The following is a 16,888-nucleotide window of genomic DNA, read 5'->3' as shown; positions in this document are numbered from 1 at the left end:
AGAGATAAATCACATGGTAATTTGAATAGATATGGTTTAATGTAAGAATTACTTAACTATTACAGAGAATTGGAGTAATGCAAGATTGGCTAATAAGAAGTAAAGAAATAAGCACACAGAAAGATGGTTAACATCAGCCATCAGGGGAGTGCAGATCAAAACTACCATGAGATGCTACCTCACACTCTATGGTGGCTGGAATCAAAACAGCAGATAAGAATAAGCGGTGGCTTGGGGCCAGGCACGGTGCCTCATGCTTGTAATCCTAGCACTTTGGGAGGCTGAGATGAGCGGATTGCCTGAGCTCAGGAGTTTGAGACCAGCCTGGGCAACATGGTGAACCTTGTCTCTACTAAAATACAAAAACAAATCAGCCGGGTGTGGTGGCCTGTAATCCCAGCTACGTGGGAGGCTGAGGCACGAGAATTGCTTGAACCTGGGAGGCTGAGGTTGCAGTGAGCCGAGACCATGCCACTGCACTCCAGCCTGGGCAACAAAGTGAAACTCTGTCTCAAAAAAAAAGAATAAGCAGTGGCTTGGGAGGCTGAGGTGGGCGGATCACTTGAGGTCAGGAGTTCGAGACCAGCCTGGCCAACATGGCGAAAGCCCGTCTCTACTAAAATTACAAAAATTAGCCAAGTATGATGGCATATGCCTGTAATCCCAGCTACTCTGGAGGGTGAGGCAGGAGAATCACTTGAAACTGAGAGGCGGAGGTTTCAGTGAGCCGAGATCACACCACTGCATTCCAGCCTGAGCGACAGAGCAAGACTCTGTCTCAAAAAAAAAAAAAAAAAAAAAAAAAAAGAAAAAGCAGTGGCTCACACCTATAATCCCACCACCACCACTTCGGGATTTGAAGTGGGAGGATTACTTGAGCCCAGGAGTTAGAGACCATCCTGTGCAACACAGTGAGACCCCATCTTTACAAAAAATAGAATAATTAGCCAGGCATGTAGTCCCAGCTGCTCAAGAAGCTGAGGCAGGAAGATCGCTTGAGCCTAGGAGGTTGCAGCTGCACTGAGCCCAGGTCATGACACTGCACTCCAGCCTGGACCACAGAGTGATACCCTGTCTCTTAAAGATAAAAAGAATAAGCGTTAGAGCTGGTGATGTGGAGAAATTGGAATGCTCATTCACTGCTGGTGGGAATGTAAAATGTGTAGCCACTTTGGGAAATACGCTGTCATTTCTTCAAGCAGTTAAACATAGAATTACCATACAACCAGTAGATGTCATTCTAGGTGTCCTAGTCCATTTTGTGTTACTATAACAATAGCTGAGACCGAGTAATTTATAAAAAACAGATTTATTTCTTACAGTTTTGGAGGCTGGGTAGTCCAAGATCAAGGGGGCTGGCATGTGGTGAGGGCCTCCTTGCTGTATCATCTCATGACAGGACCTGGAAGGGCAAGAGAGAGTGAGGGAGAGAGAGAAAGAGACTGAACTCACAGCCTCAAGCCCTTTTATAATTGGCATTAATCCGTTCATGAGGGTGGAGCCCTCATGACCTAAATACCTCTCATTAGGCTGCACCTCCCAGCGCTGTTGTATTGGAGATTAAGTTTCCAACACATGCTTTTTTGGGGGACATGTTCAAACCACAGCTCTAGTTACATACCCACTTCCACTCTTAGGTGTATGCCCAAGAGTATGTCCATACAAAAATGTATACGTGAATGTTCATAGCAGCGTTATTCAGCCAAAAAGTAGAAACAACTCAAATGTCTTGCCAGCTGATGAATGGATAAATAAAATATGGTATATTCCTAGGATGAAATAGTATTCAGCAATAAAAAGCAATGAAGTACTGGGCCAGGCATAGTGGCTCATGCCTATAATTCTGGCACTTTGGGAGGCTGAAGCAGGAGGATTGCTTGAGGCCAGGATTTCAAGACCAGCCTGGGAAACATAGTGAGACCTCGTCTCTACAAAAGTAAAAAGTTAGCCAGGCGTGGTAGTGCATACCTGTAGTTTCAGTTACTTGGGAGGTTGAGGTGGGAGGATCACTTGAGCCCAGTAGTTGGAGGCTGCAGTGTGCCATGATTGTACCACTGCACTCTAGCCTGTGCAACAGAGCAAGACCCTGTCTCTTAAAAAAAAAAAAAAAAAGAAGAAGAAAAGAAATGAAGTACTTATCATTAAATCTTTTTTTTTTTTTTTTTTAATGAGACGGAGTTTCCCTCTTGTTGCCCAGGCTGGAGTGCAATGGCATGACCTTGGCTTACTGCAACCTCCACCCCCCCAGGTTCAAGTGATTCTCCTGCCTCAGCCTCCCGAGTAGCTGGGATTACAGGCATGCGCCACCATGCCCAGCTAATTTTGTAGTTTTAGTAGAGACGGGGTTTCTTCGTGTTGGTCAGGCTGGTCTCGAACTCCCGACCTCAGGTGATCCGCCCGCCTCAGCCTCCCCAAAGTGCTGGGATTACAGGCATGAGCCACTGTGACCGGCTCTTTTTTTGTTTTGTTTTGAGACGGTGTTTCGCTCTTGTCCAGGCTGGAGTGCAATGGTGTGACCTCGGCTCACTGCCACCTCCGCCTCCTGGGTTCAAGCGATTCTCCTGCCTCAGCCTCCTGAGTAGCTGAGATTACAGGCATGTGCCACTGTGCCTGACTGATTTTGTACTTTTAGTAGGAACATGGTTTCATCATGTTGGTCAGGCTGGTCTTGAACTCCTGACCTAAGGTGATCCGCCTGCCTCGGCTTCCCAAAGTGCTGGGCTTACAGGCGTGAGCCACATGCCCGGCCCCCTTATGTATTTCTTTTCAAGCACACTGTAACTGATTGAATAATCAGTTAGTCAACAGACAGTTTTTGAGCACCTACCAAGGATAAAATGGTGAACAAAATAGACATGTTCCCTGCCTGGATCAGCCAGAATATAAATATTAAATTATTGTAAATACTTAGAAAATTATAAGTGCACAATGTAATGGGATAGGGATATACAGGTGTGGTAGGACTATATGACAGGGAGACCTAACCTAAAGCCTGGAGACAGGTAGTGCTTCCCTACAGAATTAAGGTTTTAGCTGAGACGTAAAAGATAAGTAAGAGTTGGCTAGATGAAGTGGTGGGGTCAGGAGGGCTTCAGCCTGACATTGGGAGGTAAATAAAGCGGTGGGTCAGAAGGGCTTCAGCCTGACATTGGAAGGGCATGATAAGTTGAAAACACTGAGAGAAGCTCCATGTTACAGGCTCGTAAAAAGATGTGGTGGCAAGAGATGTGGAGGAGAGGTGGGAAGGGGCCAGATGTCTAGGCTTTGTTTAAGGAGTCTGAGACTTTACCCTAAAGAAAATGGGAAATGTATGAACTTTAAGCCTGGGAGTGAAATAGTCCTATTGCATTGGCTGCTGTGTGGAGAATGAATTGGGCAGGGGCAAGAATGGATGTAGGAGGCTTACTAGGCTATTGTAGTAGTCCATGCAAAAGGTTATGGTGACTTGAATTAGGATGGTGGCAGTGAAGAGGGAGGGAGTGTAGCTTCAGGAAGTATTTAGGGATAAAATTTGTAGGACTTGATTGATTATGTGTGCAGGATGAGAGTGAGGAGGAGTCTAGTGTCAAGGCTAATTTCCAGGTTTCTTACAGAAGCATCTGTGAAAGGGTTGACTTTGATTGAGATAGTAAATGCTGGAGGAAGAGGAATTCCTCGGGGTGAAACATCTAAATGATGAAGTATAGCAAGAAGTTACATATTTGGACTTGGAACTCAGAAGGGATATCTAGGCTGAATATGTAAAATTTGGGATAGTGACATAGTTTGGATATTTGTTCTCTCCAAATTTAATGTTGAAATTTGATACTCAGTGTTGGAGGTGGAGCCTAGTGGGAGGTCTTTGGGTCATGGGGGCGGATCCCTCATGAACTGCTTGGTGCAGTCCCTGCATAATGAGTGACTTCTCCCTCAGAGCTGGTTATTTAAAAGAGGGTGGCAACCCTCCCCCCTCTCTCTTCCCTCCTTTTTTTTTGAGATGGAGTCTCGTTCTGTCGCCCAGGCTGGAGTGTAGTGGCATGAACTGGGCTCACTGTAACCTCAGCCTCCCAGATTCAAGTGATTTTTCTGCCTCAGCCTCCTGAGTAGCTGGGATTACAGGCACGCACCACCACACCCAGCTAAGTTTTGTATTTTTAGTAGAGACGGGATTTCACCATGTTGGCCAGACTGGTCTCAAACTCCTGACCTCGGGTGATCCACCTGCCTCGGCCTCCCAAAGTGCTAGAATTACAGGAGGGAGCCACCATGCCCGGCCTTCCCTCCTCTCTTGGCATGTGATATCTGCTCCCTTTCCCCTTCTGCCGTGAGTGGAAGCACCCTGAAGCTCTCATCAAAAGTGGATGCTGGTGCCTTGCTTCTTATACAGCCTACAGAACTGTGAGCCAAATAAACTCTTTTCTTTAGAAATTACCCAGTCTCAGGTATTTCTTTTTTCTTTTTTTATGCCAGTCTCAAGTATTTCTTTTTTCTTTTGTTTTAGACAGAGTCTCACTCTGTTGCCCAAGATGGAGTGCAGTGGCATGATCTCAGCTCACTGCAACCTCTGCCTCCTGGGTTCAAGTGATTCTCCTGTCTCAGCTTCCCAAGTATTTGGGTTTACAGGCACACATCACCATGCCTGGCTAATTTTTGTATTTTTAGTAGAGATGAGGTTTCACCATGTTGGCCAGGGTAGTCTCGAACTCCTGACCTCAGGTGATCTGCCCGCCTTGGCCTCCCAAAGTGCTGGGATTACAGGCATGAGCCACCGTGTCCAGCCTCAGGTATTTCTTTATAGCAAAGCAAATGGACTAAGAGTCAGCATAATGGTGGTAAATGAAGTCACAGAAGAGGATGACATTGCTTTGGGGATATCTGCAGAATGAGAATGTAAGAAAGCCTAAGATAGCACCCTGAGCTGCTCTCTCTATATTTAAAATTGTTGTGTGTGTATGTATATATATGTATGCATATATATATATATATGCATTCAAATTATACCTTTAGAATGTATTACTTTTTGGAATATGTACAAATTATATTGTATCTAGAGTTGGGGAATATAATTGGAAATATATTTTATTTATTTATTTATGTTTTGAGATAGGGTCTCACTCTGTTTCCCAGTCTGGATTGCAGTGGTGCAATCTCAGCTAACTGCAATGTCTGCCTCCCATGCTCAAGTGATCCTCCTGCTTCAGCCCCATGAGTAGCTGGGACTACAGGCCCTCACCACCACACCTGGCTATTTTCATTTTTTTTTTTTTTTTGTAGAGATGGGGTTTCGCCATGTTGCCCAGGCTGGTCTCAAACTCCTGAGCTCATGCCATCTGCCTTCCTCAGCCTCCCAAAGTTCTGGGATTACAGGCTATTTTATTTTTAAACAAACTCTTCTTGAGTGTTACTATATTTGAGGCACTATGCTGATAAATGCTAGTGGTTTAACAGACCTAAGTTATAGATTCTTTTTTCAAATTGTATGCTAATTATCTGCAAAGACAGAAAAAGAGACAAGATGGTTTCTAAATGCTATGATAGAGGTGAGCGTGAGATGTTATGGAGCACAGTCATGGTGTAGGGCTGTGATTAAGGAAAGCTTCCTGAAGGAGCTAACACTTGAACACAGTCGTAAAAGATGAGTGGCAAAGAAGGCAGAGAAAGGCTCTTACCACCTCTCACAGTTTCAGGGACTGTATAAAGGTCAAATTGCGGGAGGACTGTAAAGTGTCCAGTGGATTTGGCACTTAAGAGGTCAGTGGTAAACTCATTTACCACAGTGACAGGTGGGATTAGAAGCCAGATCAGATCACAGAGTTGAAGAATTAATGAGAAGAGAGAAGTCAGAAGTCCTCTAAGGTGGGGCCTGAGTTTCTGTGTTTCAATGTCCTCACTGCCATGTGTAATCCCTAGCACATAGTGTTTGTCCTATTAGCTTTGGACGGAAGAGAGCCACTTCCCTCTCTGGGATAAGGTGCATGTATGTGGAGAGGATGAGTCCAGATCTCTGTGCTCCATCTGCATTCTAGAGGGAGCATCTGCAACTCTTTACCTGCATGCTTTTTTCTTTTTTCTTTTCTTTTCTTTCTTTTTTTTGAGATGGAGTTTCACTCTTGTTGCTCAGGCTGCAGTGCAGTGGTGCAATCGGCTTACTCCAACCTCTGCCTCCCAGGTTCAAGCTATTTTCCTGCCTCAGCCTCCCAAGTAGCTGGGATTATAGGCATGCGTCCCCACGCCCAGCTAATTTTGGATTTTTAGTGGAGACGGGGTTTTACCATGTTGGTCAGACTGGTCTTGGAACTGACCTCAGCTGATCCACCCACCTCGGCGTCTCAAAGTGCTGGGATTACGGCATGAGCCACTGCGCCTGGCCTGCATGCTTTTTTCTGACCATACAGGGAGGCCAAGTGCAGTCCCACAGCCAGAATTCTCTGTCTTAATCTACTTCTAGCATTTTTATTTTTTATTTATCTTTTTCTATCTCTCATGGTTGAGTGCCTGATACTCTTATGTAATTAAATTAATTAATTATTTTTTTTGAGACCGTGTCTCACTCTGTCACCCAGGCTGGAGTGTAGCGGCATGGTCTCAGTTCACCGCAGCCTCCACTTCCCAGTCTTAAGTGATCCTCCCACCTCAGCCTCCTGAGTTGCTGGGACTACAGGCACATGCCACTATGCCCAGCTAATCTTAAAATTTTTTCTAGAGATGGAATTTTGCTGTGTTGCCCAGGCTGGTCTTGAACTCTTGGCCTCGTGTGATCCTTCTACCTTGGCCTTCCAAAGTGCTAGTATTACAGGCATGGGCTACTGTGCCTGGCCTATATCCCATTTCTTTTTCTTTTCTTGAGACAGAGTCTTGTTCTCTTGTCCAGGCTGGAGTGCAGTGGCACGATCTTGGCTCACTGCAACCTCTGCCTCCCGAGTTCAAGCAATTATTCTGCCTCAGCCACACAAGTAGCTGAGACTACAGGCTAATTTTTGTATTTTTAGTAATATGGGGTTTCCGCATGTTGGCCAGGCTGGTCTTGAACTCTTGACCTCAAATGATCCGCCTGCCTCGGCCTCCCAAAGTGCTGGGATTACAGGCCTGAGCCACTGTGTCTGGTCCTGGATCCCATTTCTTGTAAAACTTGTATGCATTAATTTTAGCATCCATTGATGTTTCTTAGGTGAATTATTACTATAATGGTTCCTAAATGGTGATTTTCTAATTACATTAGTCCTTCTATTTTCATCAGCTGTCATTTCACTCTGAGAGCTTTCTCCCCTCTTTGTTTATTAGATTCTTATTTAATGGATTATAATCTGTTATTTTCAGTCTTTATCTTGATGCTGAATTGCTCCAAATCTGACCAGTAGGAGCTCCTCAGGCTGATTCCTTTTTCCTTTTGACCTGTCCTCACTGAGCGTTTTCCCACTTTCAGGCACAACAAGGTGGCCCAGACTTATCTTACGCCTTCTCTGCCCCAGCCTTGGAGTCAGCCATTCTTCCAAGGAGACCTGCTTCTTTTTTTTTTTTTTTAAACAATTGTTTATTAAACTCCTGCTATATGCTATAAGATGATGAGCAAAACCAGACACAATTTCAGCCCTGGAAGGAGAAAAGGGAGGTCGATATTAATCAAGTAATAACATTAATGGGGGCATTTCTCAAGTGAGAGAAGTGCAGTAAGGAAAGAAATGTGATTCTATGATAGGGTAATAAAAGGTCCTTGACTGGGGAGGGGAAGCATACCAGTAATTAACTGATCTGAAGAATCAGTAGAAATCAACTTGGTAAAAAGTGAAAGTGGATGGCTGAGTGGGACCAGCATTCAGAAGGCAGGTGCCTGCAGAGAAAGCCATCAGTTTTAACAAGAAATGCTGTATCAGAGATGAAACTAAACCTATTCCTCATCTTTTCTTCTTGCTTCAAACATAACTTTGAAAAATCATTTATGCTGTCTTTAGCCTCATCCCTTCCCCAAACTTCACATTGTTCTGGGTTTTAGGTGTCTCAAATTTTTTTTTTCTCTCCGAAGACCCATGACTCCTCTTGAATATTAAGTGCCTTTTTCTATCTGTGTCCTAAACCTTTTTTAAAAAAATAATTTCAACTTTTATTTTTCAATTCAGTAAGTACATGTTCAGGTTTGTTACATGGGTATTGTGTGATGCTGAGATTTGGAGTATGATTGATCCTGTCACCCATGTACTCAGCATAGTACCCAACAGTTCATTTTTCAACCCTTGCGCCTTCGCTCCCATCCCCGTCTAGTAGTCTCCAGTGTCTGTTATTGCCATCTATGTGTCTGTAAGAACCCAATGTTTAGCTGCCACTTAGAAGTAAGAACATGTAGTATTTGGTTTTCTGTTCCTGCGTTAATTTGCTTAGGATGATGGCCTCCAGCAGCAACCATGTTGCTGCAAAGACCTGAATTCATTCTTTTTTATGGCTGTACCCTGCTTCTTGTTAGTGGAGAATAGTGTTTCAAAACCAAGATCTACGGAGGTTACGGTGAGCTGAAATCGCACCATTGCACTCCAGCCTGGGCAACAAGAGTGAAACTCCGTCTCAGAAAACAAAAACAAAAACAAAAACACCACCAAAATCTAGGTACTAGATATGCTTCATGCTGTTGGGATATGACCACTGCCAGGCTCTTTCTGTGGGCAGAGCTAAAGAATATATGTTGTGGGGGTGGGTACAGTGGCACACGCCTGTAATCCCAGCACTTTAGGAGGCCAAGGCAGGAGGATCATTTGAGTCTAGGAGTTTGAGACCAGCCTGGGCCACATAGCAAGACTCTGTCTCCACAAAAAGTTAAAAAAATTTTAGTAGCTGGGCGTGGTGACACGTGCCTATGGTCCTACCTACTTGGGAAGCTGAGATGGGAGGATCCCTTGAGCCTAGGAGGTTGAGGTTGCAGTGAGGTACGATCACGCCACTGCACTCTGGTCTGAACGACAGAAACTCTGTTTTAAAAAAAAATTATATGTGTGTATACATGCAAATGTACATACACTATCCGCACTATATTTATTTTTATATCTTTGTATATATAGACACACATATATACACATATGTATACACACATATGTACATGTACACACACACACATATATATTTCTGTATTATTGTTAGTTTTGAGACAGAGTCTCTCTTTGTCGCCCAGGCTGGAGTGCAGTTGCATGTTCTCAGCTCACTGCAGCCTTCACTGCCTAGGCTCAAGCGCTCCTCCCACTGCAGACTCCTGAGTAACTGGGACTACAGGCATGTGCCCCCAGGCCTAGCTAATTTTTAAATTTTTTGTAGAGACAATTTTTTTTCTTTTTTTTTTTTGAGACAGAGTCTCACTCTGTCACCCAGGCTGGAGTGCAGTGCCATGATCTGGGCTCACTGCAACCTCTGCCTCCCCAGTTCAAGCGATTCTCCTGCCTCAGCCTCCCAAGTAGCTGGGATTACAGGTGTCCACCACCACGCCCAGCTATCGAGACAATTTTTTGTAGAGACTATTGCCCAGGCTGGTCTCAAACTCTTGGGCTCAAGTGATCCTTATGCCTTGGCCTCCCAAAGTACTGGGATTACAGATGTGAGCCACCACGCCTGGTTATATATTAAAAACCATTTTTTTCCCACTGAATACCTCCAATTTCAATACAAGTCAAAAGATTAATTCCAGTTTTCCCTTTCCATATTTGTAACTTCCTTCTCCATCATTGGGAAATCTTGTTCCCATTAGCTTCAATACATTTACTTATCTGGTCAATCCCAAATCACCTGTTGCCACAACCTAGACCCCTCACATGGACTAATGTCCCTCTCTCCCCTTTCACCCCAGGCACGTGTGACTCTCCCTAAAGCCTACTGGTTTTTAGATTAAATTATTTAGAAAGGAAGGGATGGAGGGACTTCATTTCTTTTATGGATGCTTAGTACCTATTTTGTGTATGTACCATAGTTGATTCAACCCCTGTTGAAGGACATTTGGAGTACATTGAGTCTTATTCTGTTATGTTACAAATAGTGCTACAATAAGTGGCCATTCACATAAGACTTTTTGTATTTTTGTCAGTGTATCTTTGGGATAGTTTCTTAGAAGTGAGACTATTGGGTTAAAGGGTTAAAAGCATGTGTAACTTTGTTAGATATTTTCAAATCCCTTCCACCACCAGTAATGTATGAAAGAGCCTGTTTTTACCCCACAGCCTCACTTCTAGAATGTGTCAGACTTTTGTCCTAGCGGCGAGTTTGAAATTACATCTCTCACAGGATCTTGGGATATTGTTCTCCTTGTCTTGGAGGCTTTGGCTTCCTTTAAGCTCTTTTTTGCTCTTTTGTATGTTGTCTACTTTCAGAAATCAGTTTCTTCCTTGGGATTTGTTCTACTCTTGTCACTTGAAGATTGTTTTCCCTAATGGAAAAGACTGAAATAAAACAGGTGATTACTTCAGCCTTCTCACTGCTGTATTTGTTGAAAAGAATGGGTACATCTGTTGACTCCCTGACTGTTGTGTGTCTGCCAGAGCCTTGGGCTATGGTCACTGTATGGTTGTGACAATTCAGCATCACATCTCTTGCATTTGGCACAGAAAGAAGGAGAGGGGTGGTGCCAGCCACTTCTGCCCCCTTCTAAAAGAAAAGAAAATTCTTTCTAAGAACCACTTGCCTTTTGTGCGCAGACTACTTACAACTTAAATTTTTAGTTGTTTTCAGTGGGAAGTTTGGACAAGATATATAGTTCCTTGTGTAGTTAGAAATACAAGTTTCTGATTTCTTTTTCTTTTCTTTTTTTCTTTTTCTTCTTCTTTTTTTTTTTTTTCTTTTAGACAGAGTCTTGCTCTGTTGCCCAGGCGGGGGTGCAGTGGTGTGATAATGGCTTACTGTAACCTCAAACTTATGGGCTCAAGCGATCCTCCTACCTCAGCCTCTCAAATAGCTAGGACTACGGCCCACTACAGGCTGATTTTTAAATTTTTTCTGGAGACAGGATCTTACTATGTTGCACAGGCTGGTCTCAAATTCCTGGCCTCTCAAAGTGCTAGGATTACAGGCATGAACCACCATGCCTAGCCATCAAGTCTCTGATTTCTATTTCACTTAAAACTTTATGTATTTACTTTTACAAATACAAACATTAAAAATAAATATATGGATAAATAAATACGTTGTCAAAGTATTCCATCTGAACCCACTTTTCAGAGATAATTATTGTCAATAGTTTGGTGCATATTCTTTTATGTATGTACTAGATACTTAGTCTTATTTTTTTTTTTCTTTGAGATGGTGTCTCACTCTGTCATCCAGGCTGGAGTACAGTGGTGCAACCTTGGCTTACTGCAACCTCAACCTCCTGGGCTCAACAAATCCTACCTTAGCCTCCCAATTAGTTGGGGCTATACCACCAGTACAGGCACATACCACCATGCCTGAATAATATTTTTTAATTTTTATTATTGAGATGGAGTCTCGCTCTGTCGCCCAGGCTTGGAGTGCAGTGGCACGATTTCGGCTTACTGCAACCTCCGCCTGCTGGGTTCAAGCGATTCCCCTGCCTCAGAGTTCCAAGTAGCTGGGAGTACAGGTGCGTGCCACCGCACCCAGCTAATTTTTTTTTTTTTTTTGAGATGGAGTCTTGCTCTGTCGCCCAGGCTGGAGTGCAGTGGCGCGATCTAGGCTCACTGCAAGCTCCACCTCCCAGGTTCACGCCATTCTCCTGCCTCAGCCTCCCAAGTAGCTGGGACTATAGGCGCCCACCACCATGCCTGGCTAATTTTTTTTTTTTTTTAGTAGAGACGGGGTTTCACTATGTTAGCCAGGATTGTCTCGATCTCCTGACTTCGTGATCCACCCACCTCGGCCTCCCAAAGTGCTGGGATTATAGGCGTGAGCCACCGGCCTAATTTTTTGTATTTTTAGTAGAGATGGGATTTCACAGTGTTAGCCAGGATGGCCTCGATTTCCTGACCTCGTGATCCACCCACCTCGGCCTCCCAAAGTGCTGGGATTACAGGCATGAGCCACCACGCCCGGCCCTGACTAATTTTAAAAAAAAATTTTTTTGTAGAGACAGGGTCCTACTGTGTTGCCCAGGTTGGTTTAGAATTCCTGGGCTCAAGTGATCCACCAGCCTCAGCCTCCCAAAGTGCTGGGATTACAGGTATGAGTCATGGCGCCCAGCCCTTAATCTTAATGTTTAAATATTATCGTCATCTTCGTTTGTTGTTGCCAGTATGGGGCCATATATATACATACTATTCTACAGCTAGATTTTTTTCACTTAGCAGTATGTTCTAGACATACTTCCCTGTTAGTACATGCAGACATGCCTCATTCTTTCCAGCTGGTACATTATATTCTACACTGTTATTCTCCTGCCCTGGCAGATACTTTATTCACCTTCGTTTCTTCTGTGTACTGGCAGCTGGTCTCTGTTACCTGCATCATCTGGGCTTCCTTGCCTTCTGGCTTCCAGCTGGGATCAGCTGATAAAAGACACTGCCAGGAAATCTGAGGGCCAATGTTGGGAGGAGTCAGACTATGTTTTATCCCCCATTGTCCCTTGCCATGGTTCTAGTAGCAGCTGTGCTCGTTGTCTGTGATCGCTGCTCTTGCAGGGTGGCTTCTCTTCTCCAGCCAGCTCTTGCTGGGCTCCAGTGACACCCTTTTCTTCTTTTGCCCTTTTGGGTTGAAGAAATAGCTTCCTGCTGTTGCTAGTCCCTGGCTGCTTCACCATTCCTTGTTGGTTCCTTTAAATGCTGCTCACAACAGCGATAAAAAATCCTGTCATTAAACTTCCTTCAGTTTACTTCTTTGCATATGCCATCTCTTTCCTGCTAAGACCTCAATGGATGTGACCAGGGAGACTTACCATAATTTAATTATTGGGTCCCTATTATTGGGCATTTAAACTGTTTCTAATATCTTGCTGTTATACTCAGAGTTGCTAATGAACATTCATGTACATGTCCTTTTTAATATTTGTTGGAGTATTGTTTGAGAAAAAAGTCATAGAAATAGAAAGACTGGGTTAAGGTATATGAATATTATAAATTTCAATAGATACTTCTAAATTGTTCCTGAAGGAGTCTACCAATTTACATTTCTACAATGTGTTGTTTGATTTTTTTAATAGTAAAAAATTAATGGAGGCAGTACTTGTGACTTTATAAAAAATACTTTTTTTTTTTTTTTTTTTTTTTTTTTAAGAGACAGCGTCTCTCTTTGTTGCCCAGGCTGATGTGCAGTAGCATGATCGTAGCTCACCGCAGCCTCAAACTCCTGGGCTCAAGCAATCTGCCTCAGCCTCCCACGTAGCTGGGACTATAGGCACATGCCACCATGTCCAGCTAATCTTAAAATTTTTTGTAGAGATGGGGGTCTCATCTCATCATCTTGCCCAGGCTGGTCTCGAACTCCTGGGCTCATGCAGTCCTCCTGCTTCGGCCTCTCAGGTCTGAGCTGTCATGCTAGGCCCTGTGACAAATAAATTTAATTCAGAAGTGTACAAAGGGAAAAGTAAAAGTCCTCCGAGTCTCACCTGCTTCTCATCATCCCATCCTATTCCCTACAGGTAAGCATGCTAACAGCTGTATAGCCTGTCAGGCCTTTCTCCCATTTTTATATGTACATGCTTAGCATAGAGTAAATTGAGTACATTTGTATGTATAAAGTAAACTCATTTGTATATGTGTGTGTATGTATCTCTTTCTCTATTTAACATATTTCTAGACTCTGTTCTCTTCCATTGACCTGTTTTTTCCTCTGCCAGTACCTATCTACCTTAGTAATTATAGCTTTGAGTTGGTTCGATATCTGGCAAGGCAGATTCTCATCCCATTATTTTTCGTTTTAAGAAATTTCTTTGCCCTTCTTGGGCATGAACTCTTCAGATTATCTTTAGATCCAGGTTCAGAAAATTCATGGATTTTGACTGGAATGAAACTGAATATAGAAAACTCACATTTCAGGAAAACTGACATATTTAAATTGAACCTTCTCACTTAAGAACCTCTTTCACCGGGCGTGGTGGCTCACGCCTGTAATCCCAGCACTTTGGGAGGCCGAGGTGGGCGGATCATGAGGTCAGGAGGCCATCCTGGCCAACATGGTGAAACCCCATCTCTACTAAAAATACAAAAAAATCAACTGGGCATGGTGGCACGTACCTGTAATCCCAGCTACGCAGGAGGCTGAGGCAGGAGAATCGCTTGAACCCGGGGAGGCGGAGGTTGCAGTGAGCCGAGATCGTGCCATTGCACTCCAGCCTGGGCGACAGAGGGAAACTCCGTCTCGGCGGGGGAAAAAAAGAACCTCTTTTGTCTCTTTATTTACTCAGATATTTTATGTTCTTTGGTGAAAGTCTTGCCCATTTCTTGCTAAGTTTATTTTTAGTTATTTTATAGATTTTGTTGCCATCATGAATGGAATTTTTTCACTTTACATTTTCTTTTCTTTCTTCTCTTTCTTTCTTTTTTTTTTTTTTTTTTTTTTTGAGACAGGGTCTTGCTCTGTCACCCAGGCTGGAGTACAGTGGCACGCTCACAACTCACTGCAGCCTCAACCTCCTGGGCTTAAAGGATCCTCCTGCCTCAGCCTCCTGAGTAGCTAGGACCACAGGCACACACTACTAGGCCTGCCTAATTTTTTAATTTTTCTTTTTGTAGAGATAGGATCTCATCATGTTGCCTAGGCTGGCCTCAAACTCCAGGGCTCAAGCAGTTCTCCTGCCTCAGCCTACCAAAGTTCTGGGATTATAGGCGTGAGCCACTGTACACAGCCCACCTAACATTTTCTAATTGGTTATTGCTGGTATGATTTTTAAGAATGTGTTGATTTTTATAAATTAATCTTATAATCATAATCACCTACTTTATTGAACTTCCTATTCTAATGATTTTTTAGTATATTCTCTTGGCTTTCCTAGGTGGACAATTATCTGTAAATTATAATGTTTTGTCACACCATTATTAATATTTATACATAATTTTTTTCTCTTATGTCATTGTCATTTCGTGGCTGAGATATCTGATTGGGCTTGGTTGGGGGCCTGACCCAGGGCAGTCTTCTTGGCCAATGTTACATTTTACATTTAAGGTGTACCTGCTATGCATCCTTTTACATCAGAGGATGCATAGCAGGTACAGTAGCAGGGTGGGTGAATTCCAGACAGACCTTGAGGATAGAAACAACAAGGCAGCGTTCAATGAATAGAAAGTACAATGACTAGAGCATAGGGCACAAATGAGGTTGAGGGCAGCAAGAGATGGATTGGAGAGTAAATCGAGGCTCAGTCAGAAGCCGCTAGGCTTTAAGGAGCAATTACTTTATTCAGAGGAGTTGAGAATTGAACGAAAGCTGTGTTAGGCAGAATGGCTCTTTAAAGATATCCACACCCTAATCCCTGGAACCTATGAATTTGTTACTCGACACGGCACAAGGGACTTCACAGATATAATTAAGGTTTTGGGTCTTCAAATAGGGAGATTATCCTGGATTATTAAGGTGGGCCCAATATAATCACATGGGCCCCCAAAAGCAAAGAAGTTTCTCCAGCTGGAAGAGAAGCAAGATACGGTGGAGTGGGAATTTGGAGAGATTCAAAGAGTGAGAGAGCCTGAAGGGGACCACATGGAAAGCATGAAAAGGACTGTAGGCATGAAGGCTGGCCCCTGGCGGATAACCAGCCAGGAAACGGGGGCCTTGTGCCTACAGCTGCACGAACTGAATTCAGCCAACAGCCTGAGTGAGCGTGGAAGTGGATTCTTCTCCAAGGCCTCCAGAAAGGAACACAGCCCTACCAGCACCTTGGTTTTGGCCTTGTGTGACTCTAAGCAAGGATCCAGCTGAGCCTCACCATACCCAGATTTTGGACTTCAGAACTCTGAGATAATTTTGTGTTGTTTTAAACTGCTACGTTTGTGACACTTTGCCACAGCAGCAGTAGAGAACAAATGCAAAGGGGTTTAAGCAGGCATATTGTCAGATTTTGTGTTATTAAAAGACTTCTTGTGCCATGTGGAAATGGATTTGGAGAATGTAAATTTGGAGGCAGGGAAACGTGTTTGTGGGAATGCTGTGATAGCACAGTCTAGGGTAGTGATCATGGGAAGGGGATGTGATTTGAAATATATCTGGGAGGCTAGAATTGCCAGAACTAGTCAGGGACTGGACTGGCGGCTGGGGTGGGGAAGCAAAGATGATCGCTGCTTTCTAACTTAGGCGCTGGCTGATGATGAAGCTGTTTTTTGAGATGGGGATGAGCAGGTTAGAAGATGCCATGATATGAAAGTGATAACTCTAAGTTATTCTTCATTTGGAAATTCTCTCTATAGATACTTTAAGAGAGAATATATCAATAAGATGAGTGCTTTGTCTTTTAAGAACTGAAAACTTTTTCTTTTCTAGGTCATTTAGGAAATCGTGAATCATGTGAAGATGGGACTCTTGGTATTTGTGCGCAATCTGCTGCTAGCCCTCTGCCTCTTTCTGGTACTGGGATTTTTGTATTATTCTGCGTGGAAGCTACACTTACTCCAGTGGGAGGAGGACTCCAGTAAGTATAGTCACTCTAGCTCACCCCAGGAGAAGCCTGTTGCAGGTCAGTTACTGGTTTTTCGTGTGGCTGCGTCTCTCATATTCTTCAGAGATGGGCAATGAGAGTAAACTGAACATTTCTGGGACTTTGGCCTAGAAATTGCCTGCCATTTTAGCTGGTATAGGCTGAGAACTTTGATGTTTTTTAAAAACTGCATGCCATGACAAATCTCAGTTCCTTTTACAAACTTGGTGAGAATGTGCTATTCTTCAATAAAAACCCAAACTATACTCATACTTCTAGTTCTTGAACACTTTTGTTCTTTCTAATTGCTGTAGCATATTGCCACTCTATTTTGCCATTTATTGCCTTAGGGATTAGTATTGAAGTTGG

General features: G+C 43.5%; 1 protein-coding gene across 20 annotated transcripts in view; it reads left to right on the top strand.

Moving 5' to 3' along the window:
* Positions 1–16,888, top strand: part of ST3GAL3 (ST3 beta-galactoside alpha-2,3-sialyltransferase 3) — a 228,089-nt gene that overhangs the window by 11,651 nt on the left and 199,550 nt on the right. For 10 of the 20 annotated variants that reach the window (XM_054491277.2, XM_063656901.1, XM_054491298.2 and 7 more), the window contains exon 2: positions 16,366–16,513. In XM_054491277.2, coding sequence (XP_054347252.1) covers positions 16,396–16,513 — 118 coding nt within the window. In that variant the 5' untranslated portion in view covers positions 16,366–16,395. Of the gene's footprint in view, positions 1–16,365; positions 16,559–16,888 lie in introns of all 20 variants that reach the window. The other 10 variants (XM_063656904.1, XM_054491244.2, XM_054491255.2 and 7 more) reach the window with 1 other exon arrangement.

This window comes from Pongo pygmaeus, chromosome 1, assembly GCF_028885625.2.
Source record: "Pongo pygmaeus isolate AG05252 chromosome 1, NHGRI_mPonPyg2-v2.0_pri, whole genome shotgun sequence".
NCBI lineage: Eukaryota > Metazoa > Chordata > Mammalia > Primates > Hominidae > Pongo > Pongo pygmaeus.
Note: the sequence above shows the minus strand (reverse complement) of the source record. Positions and strands in the feature narration are given on the sequence as shown.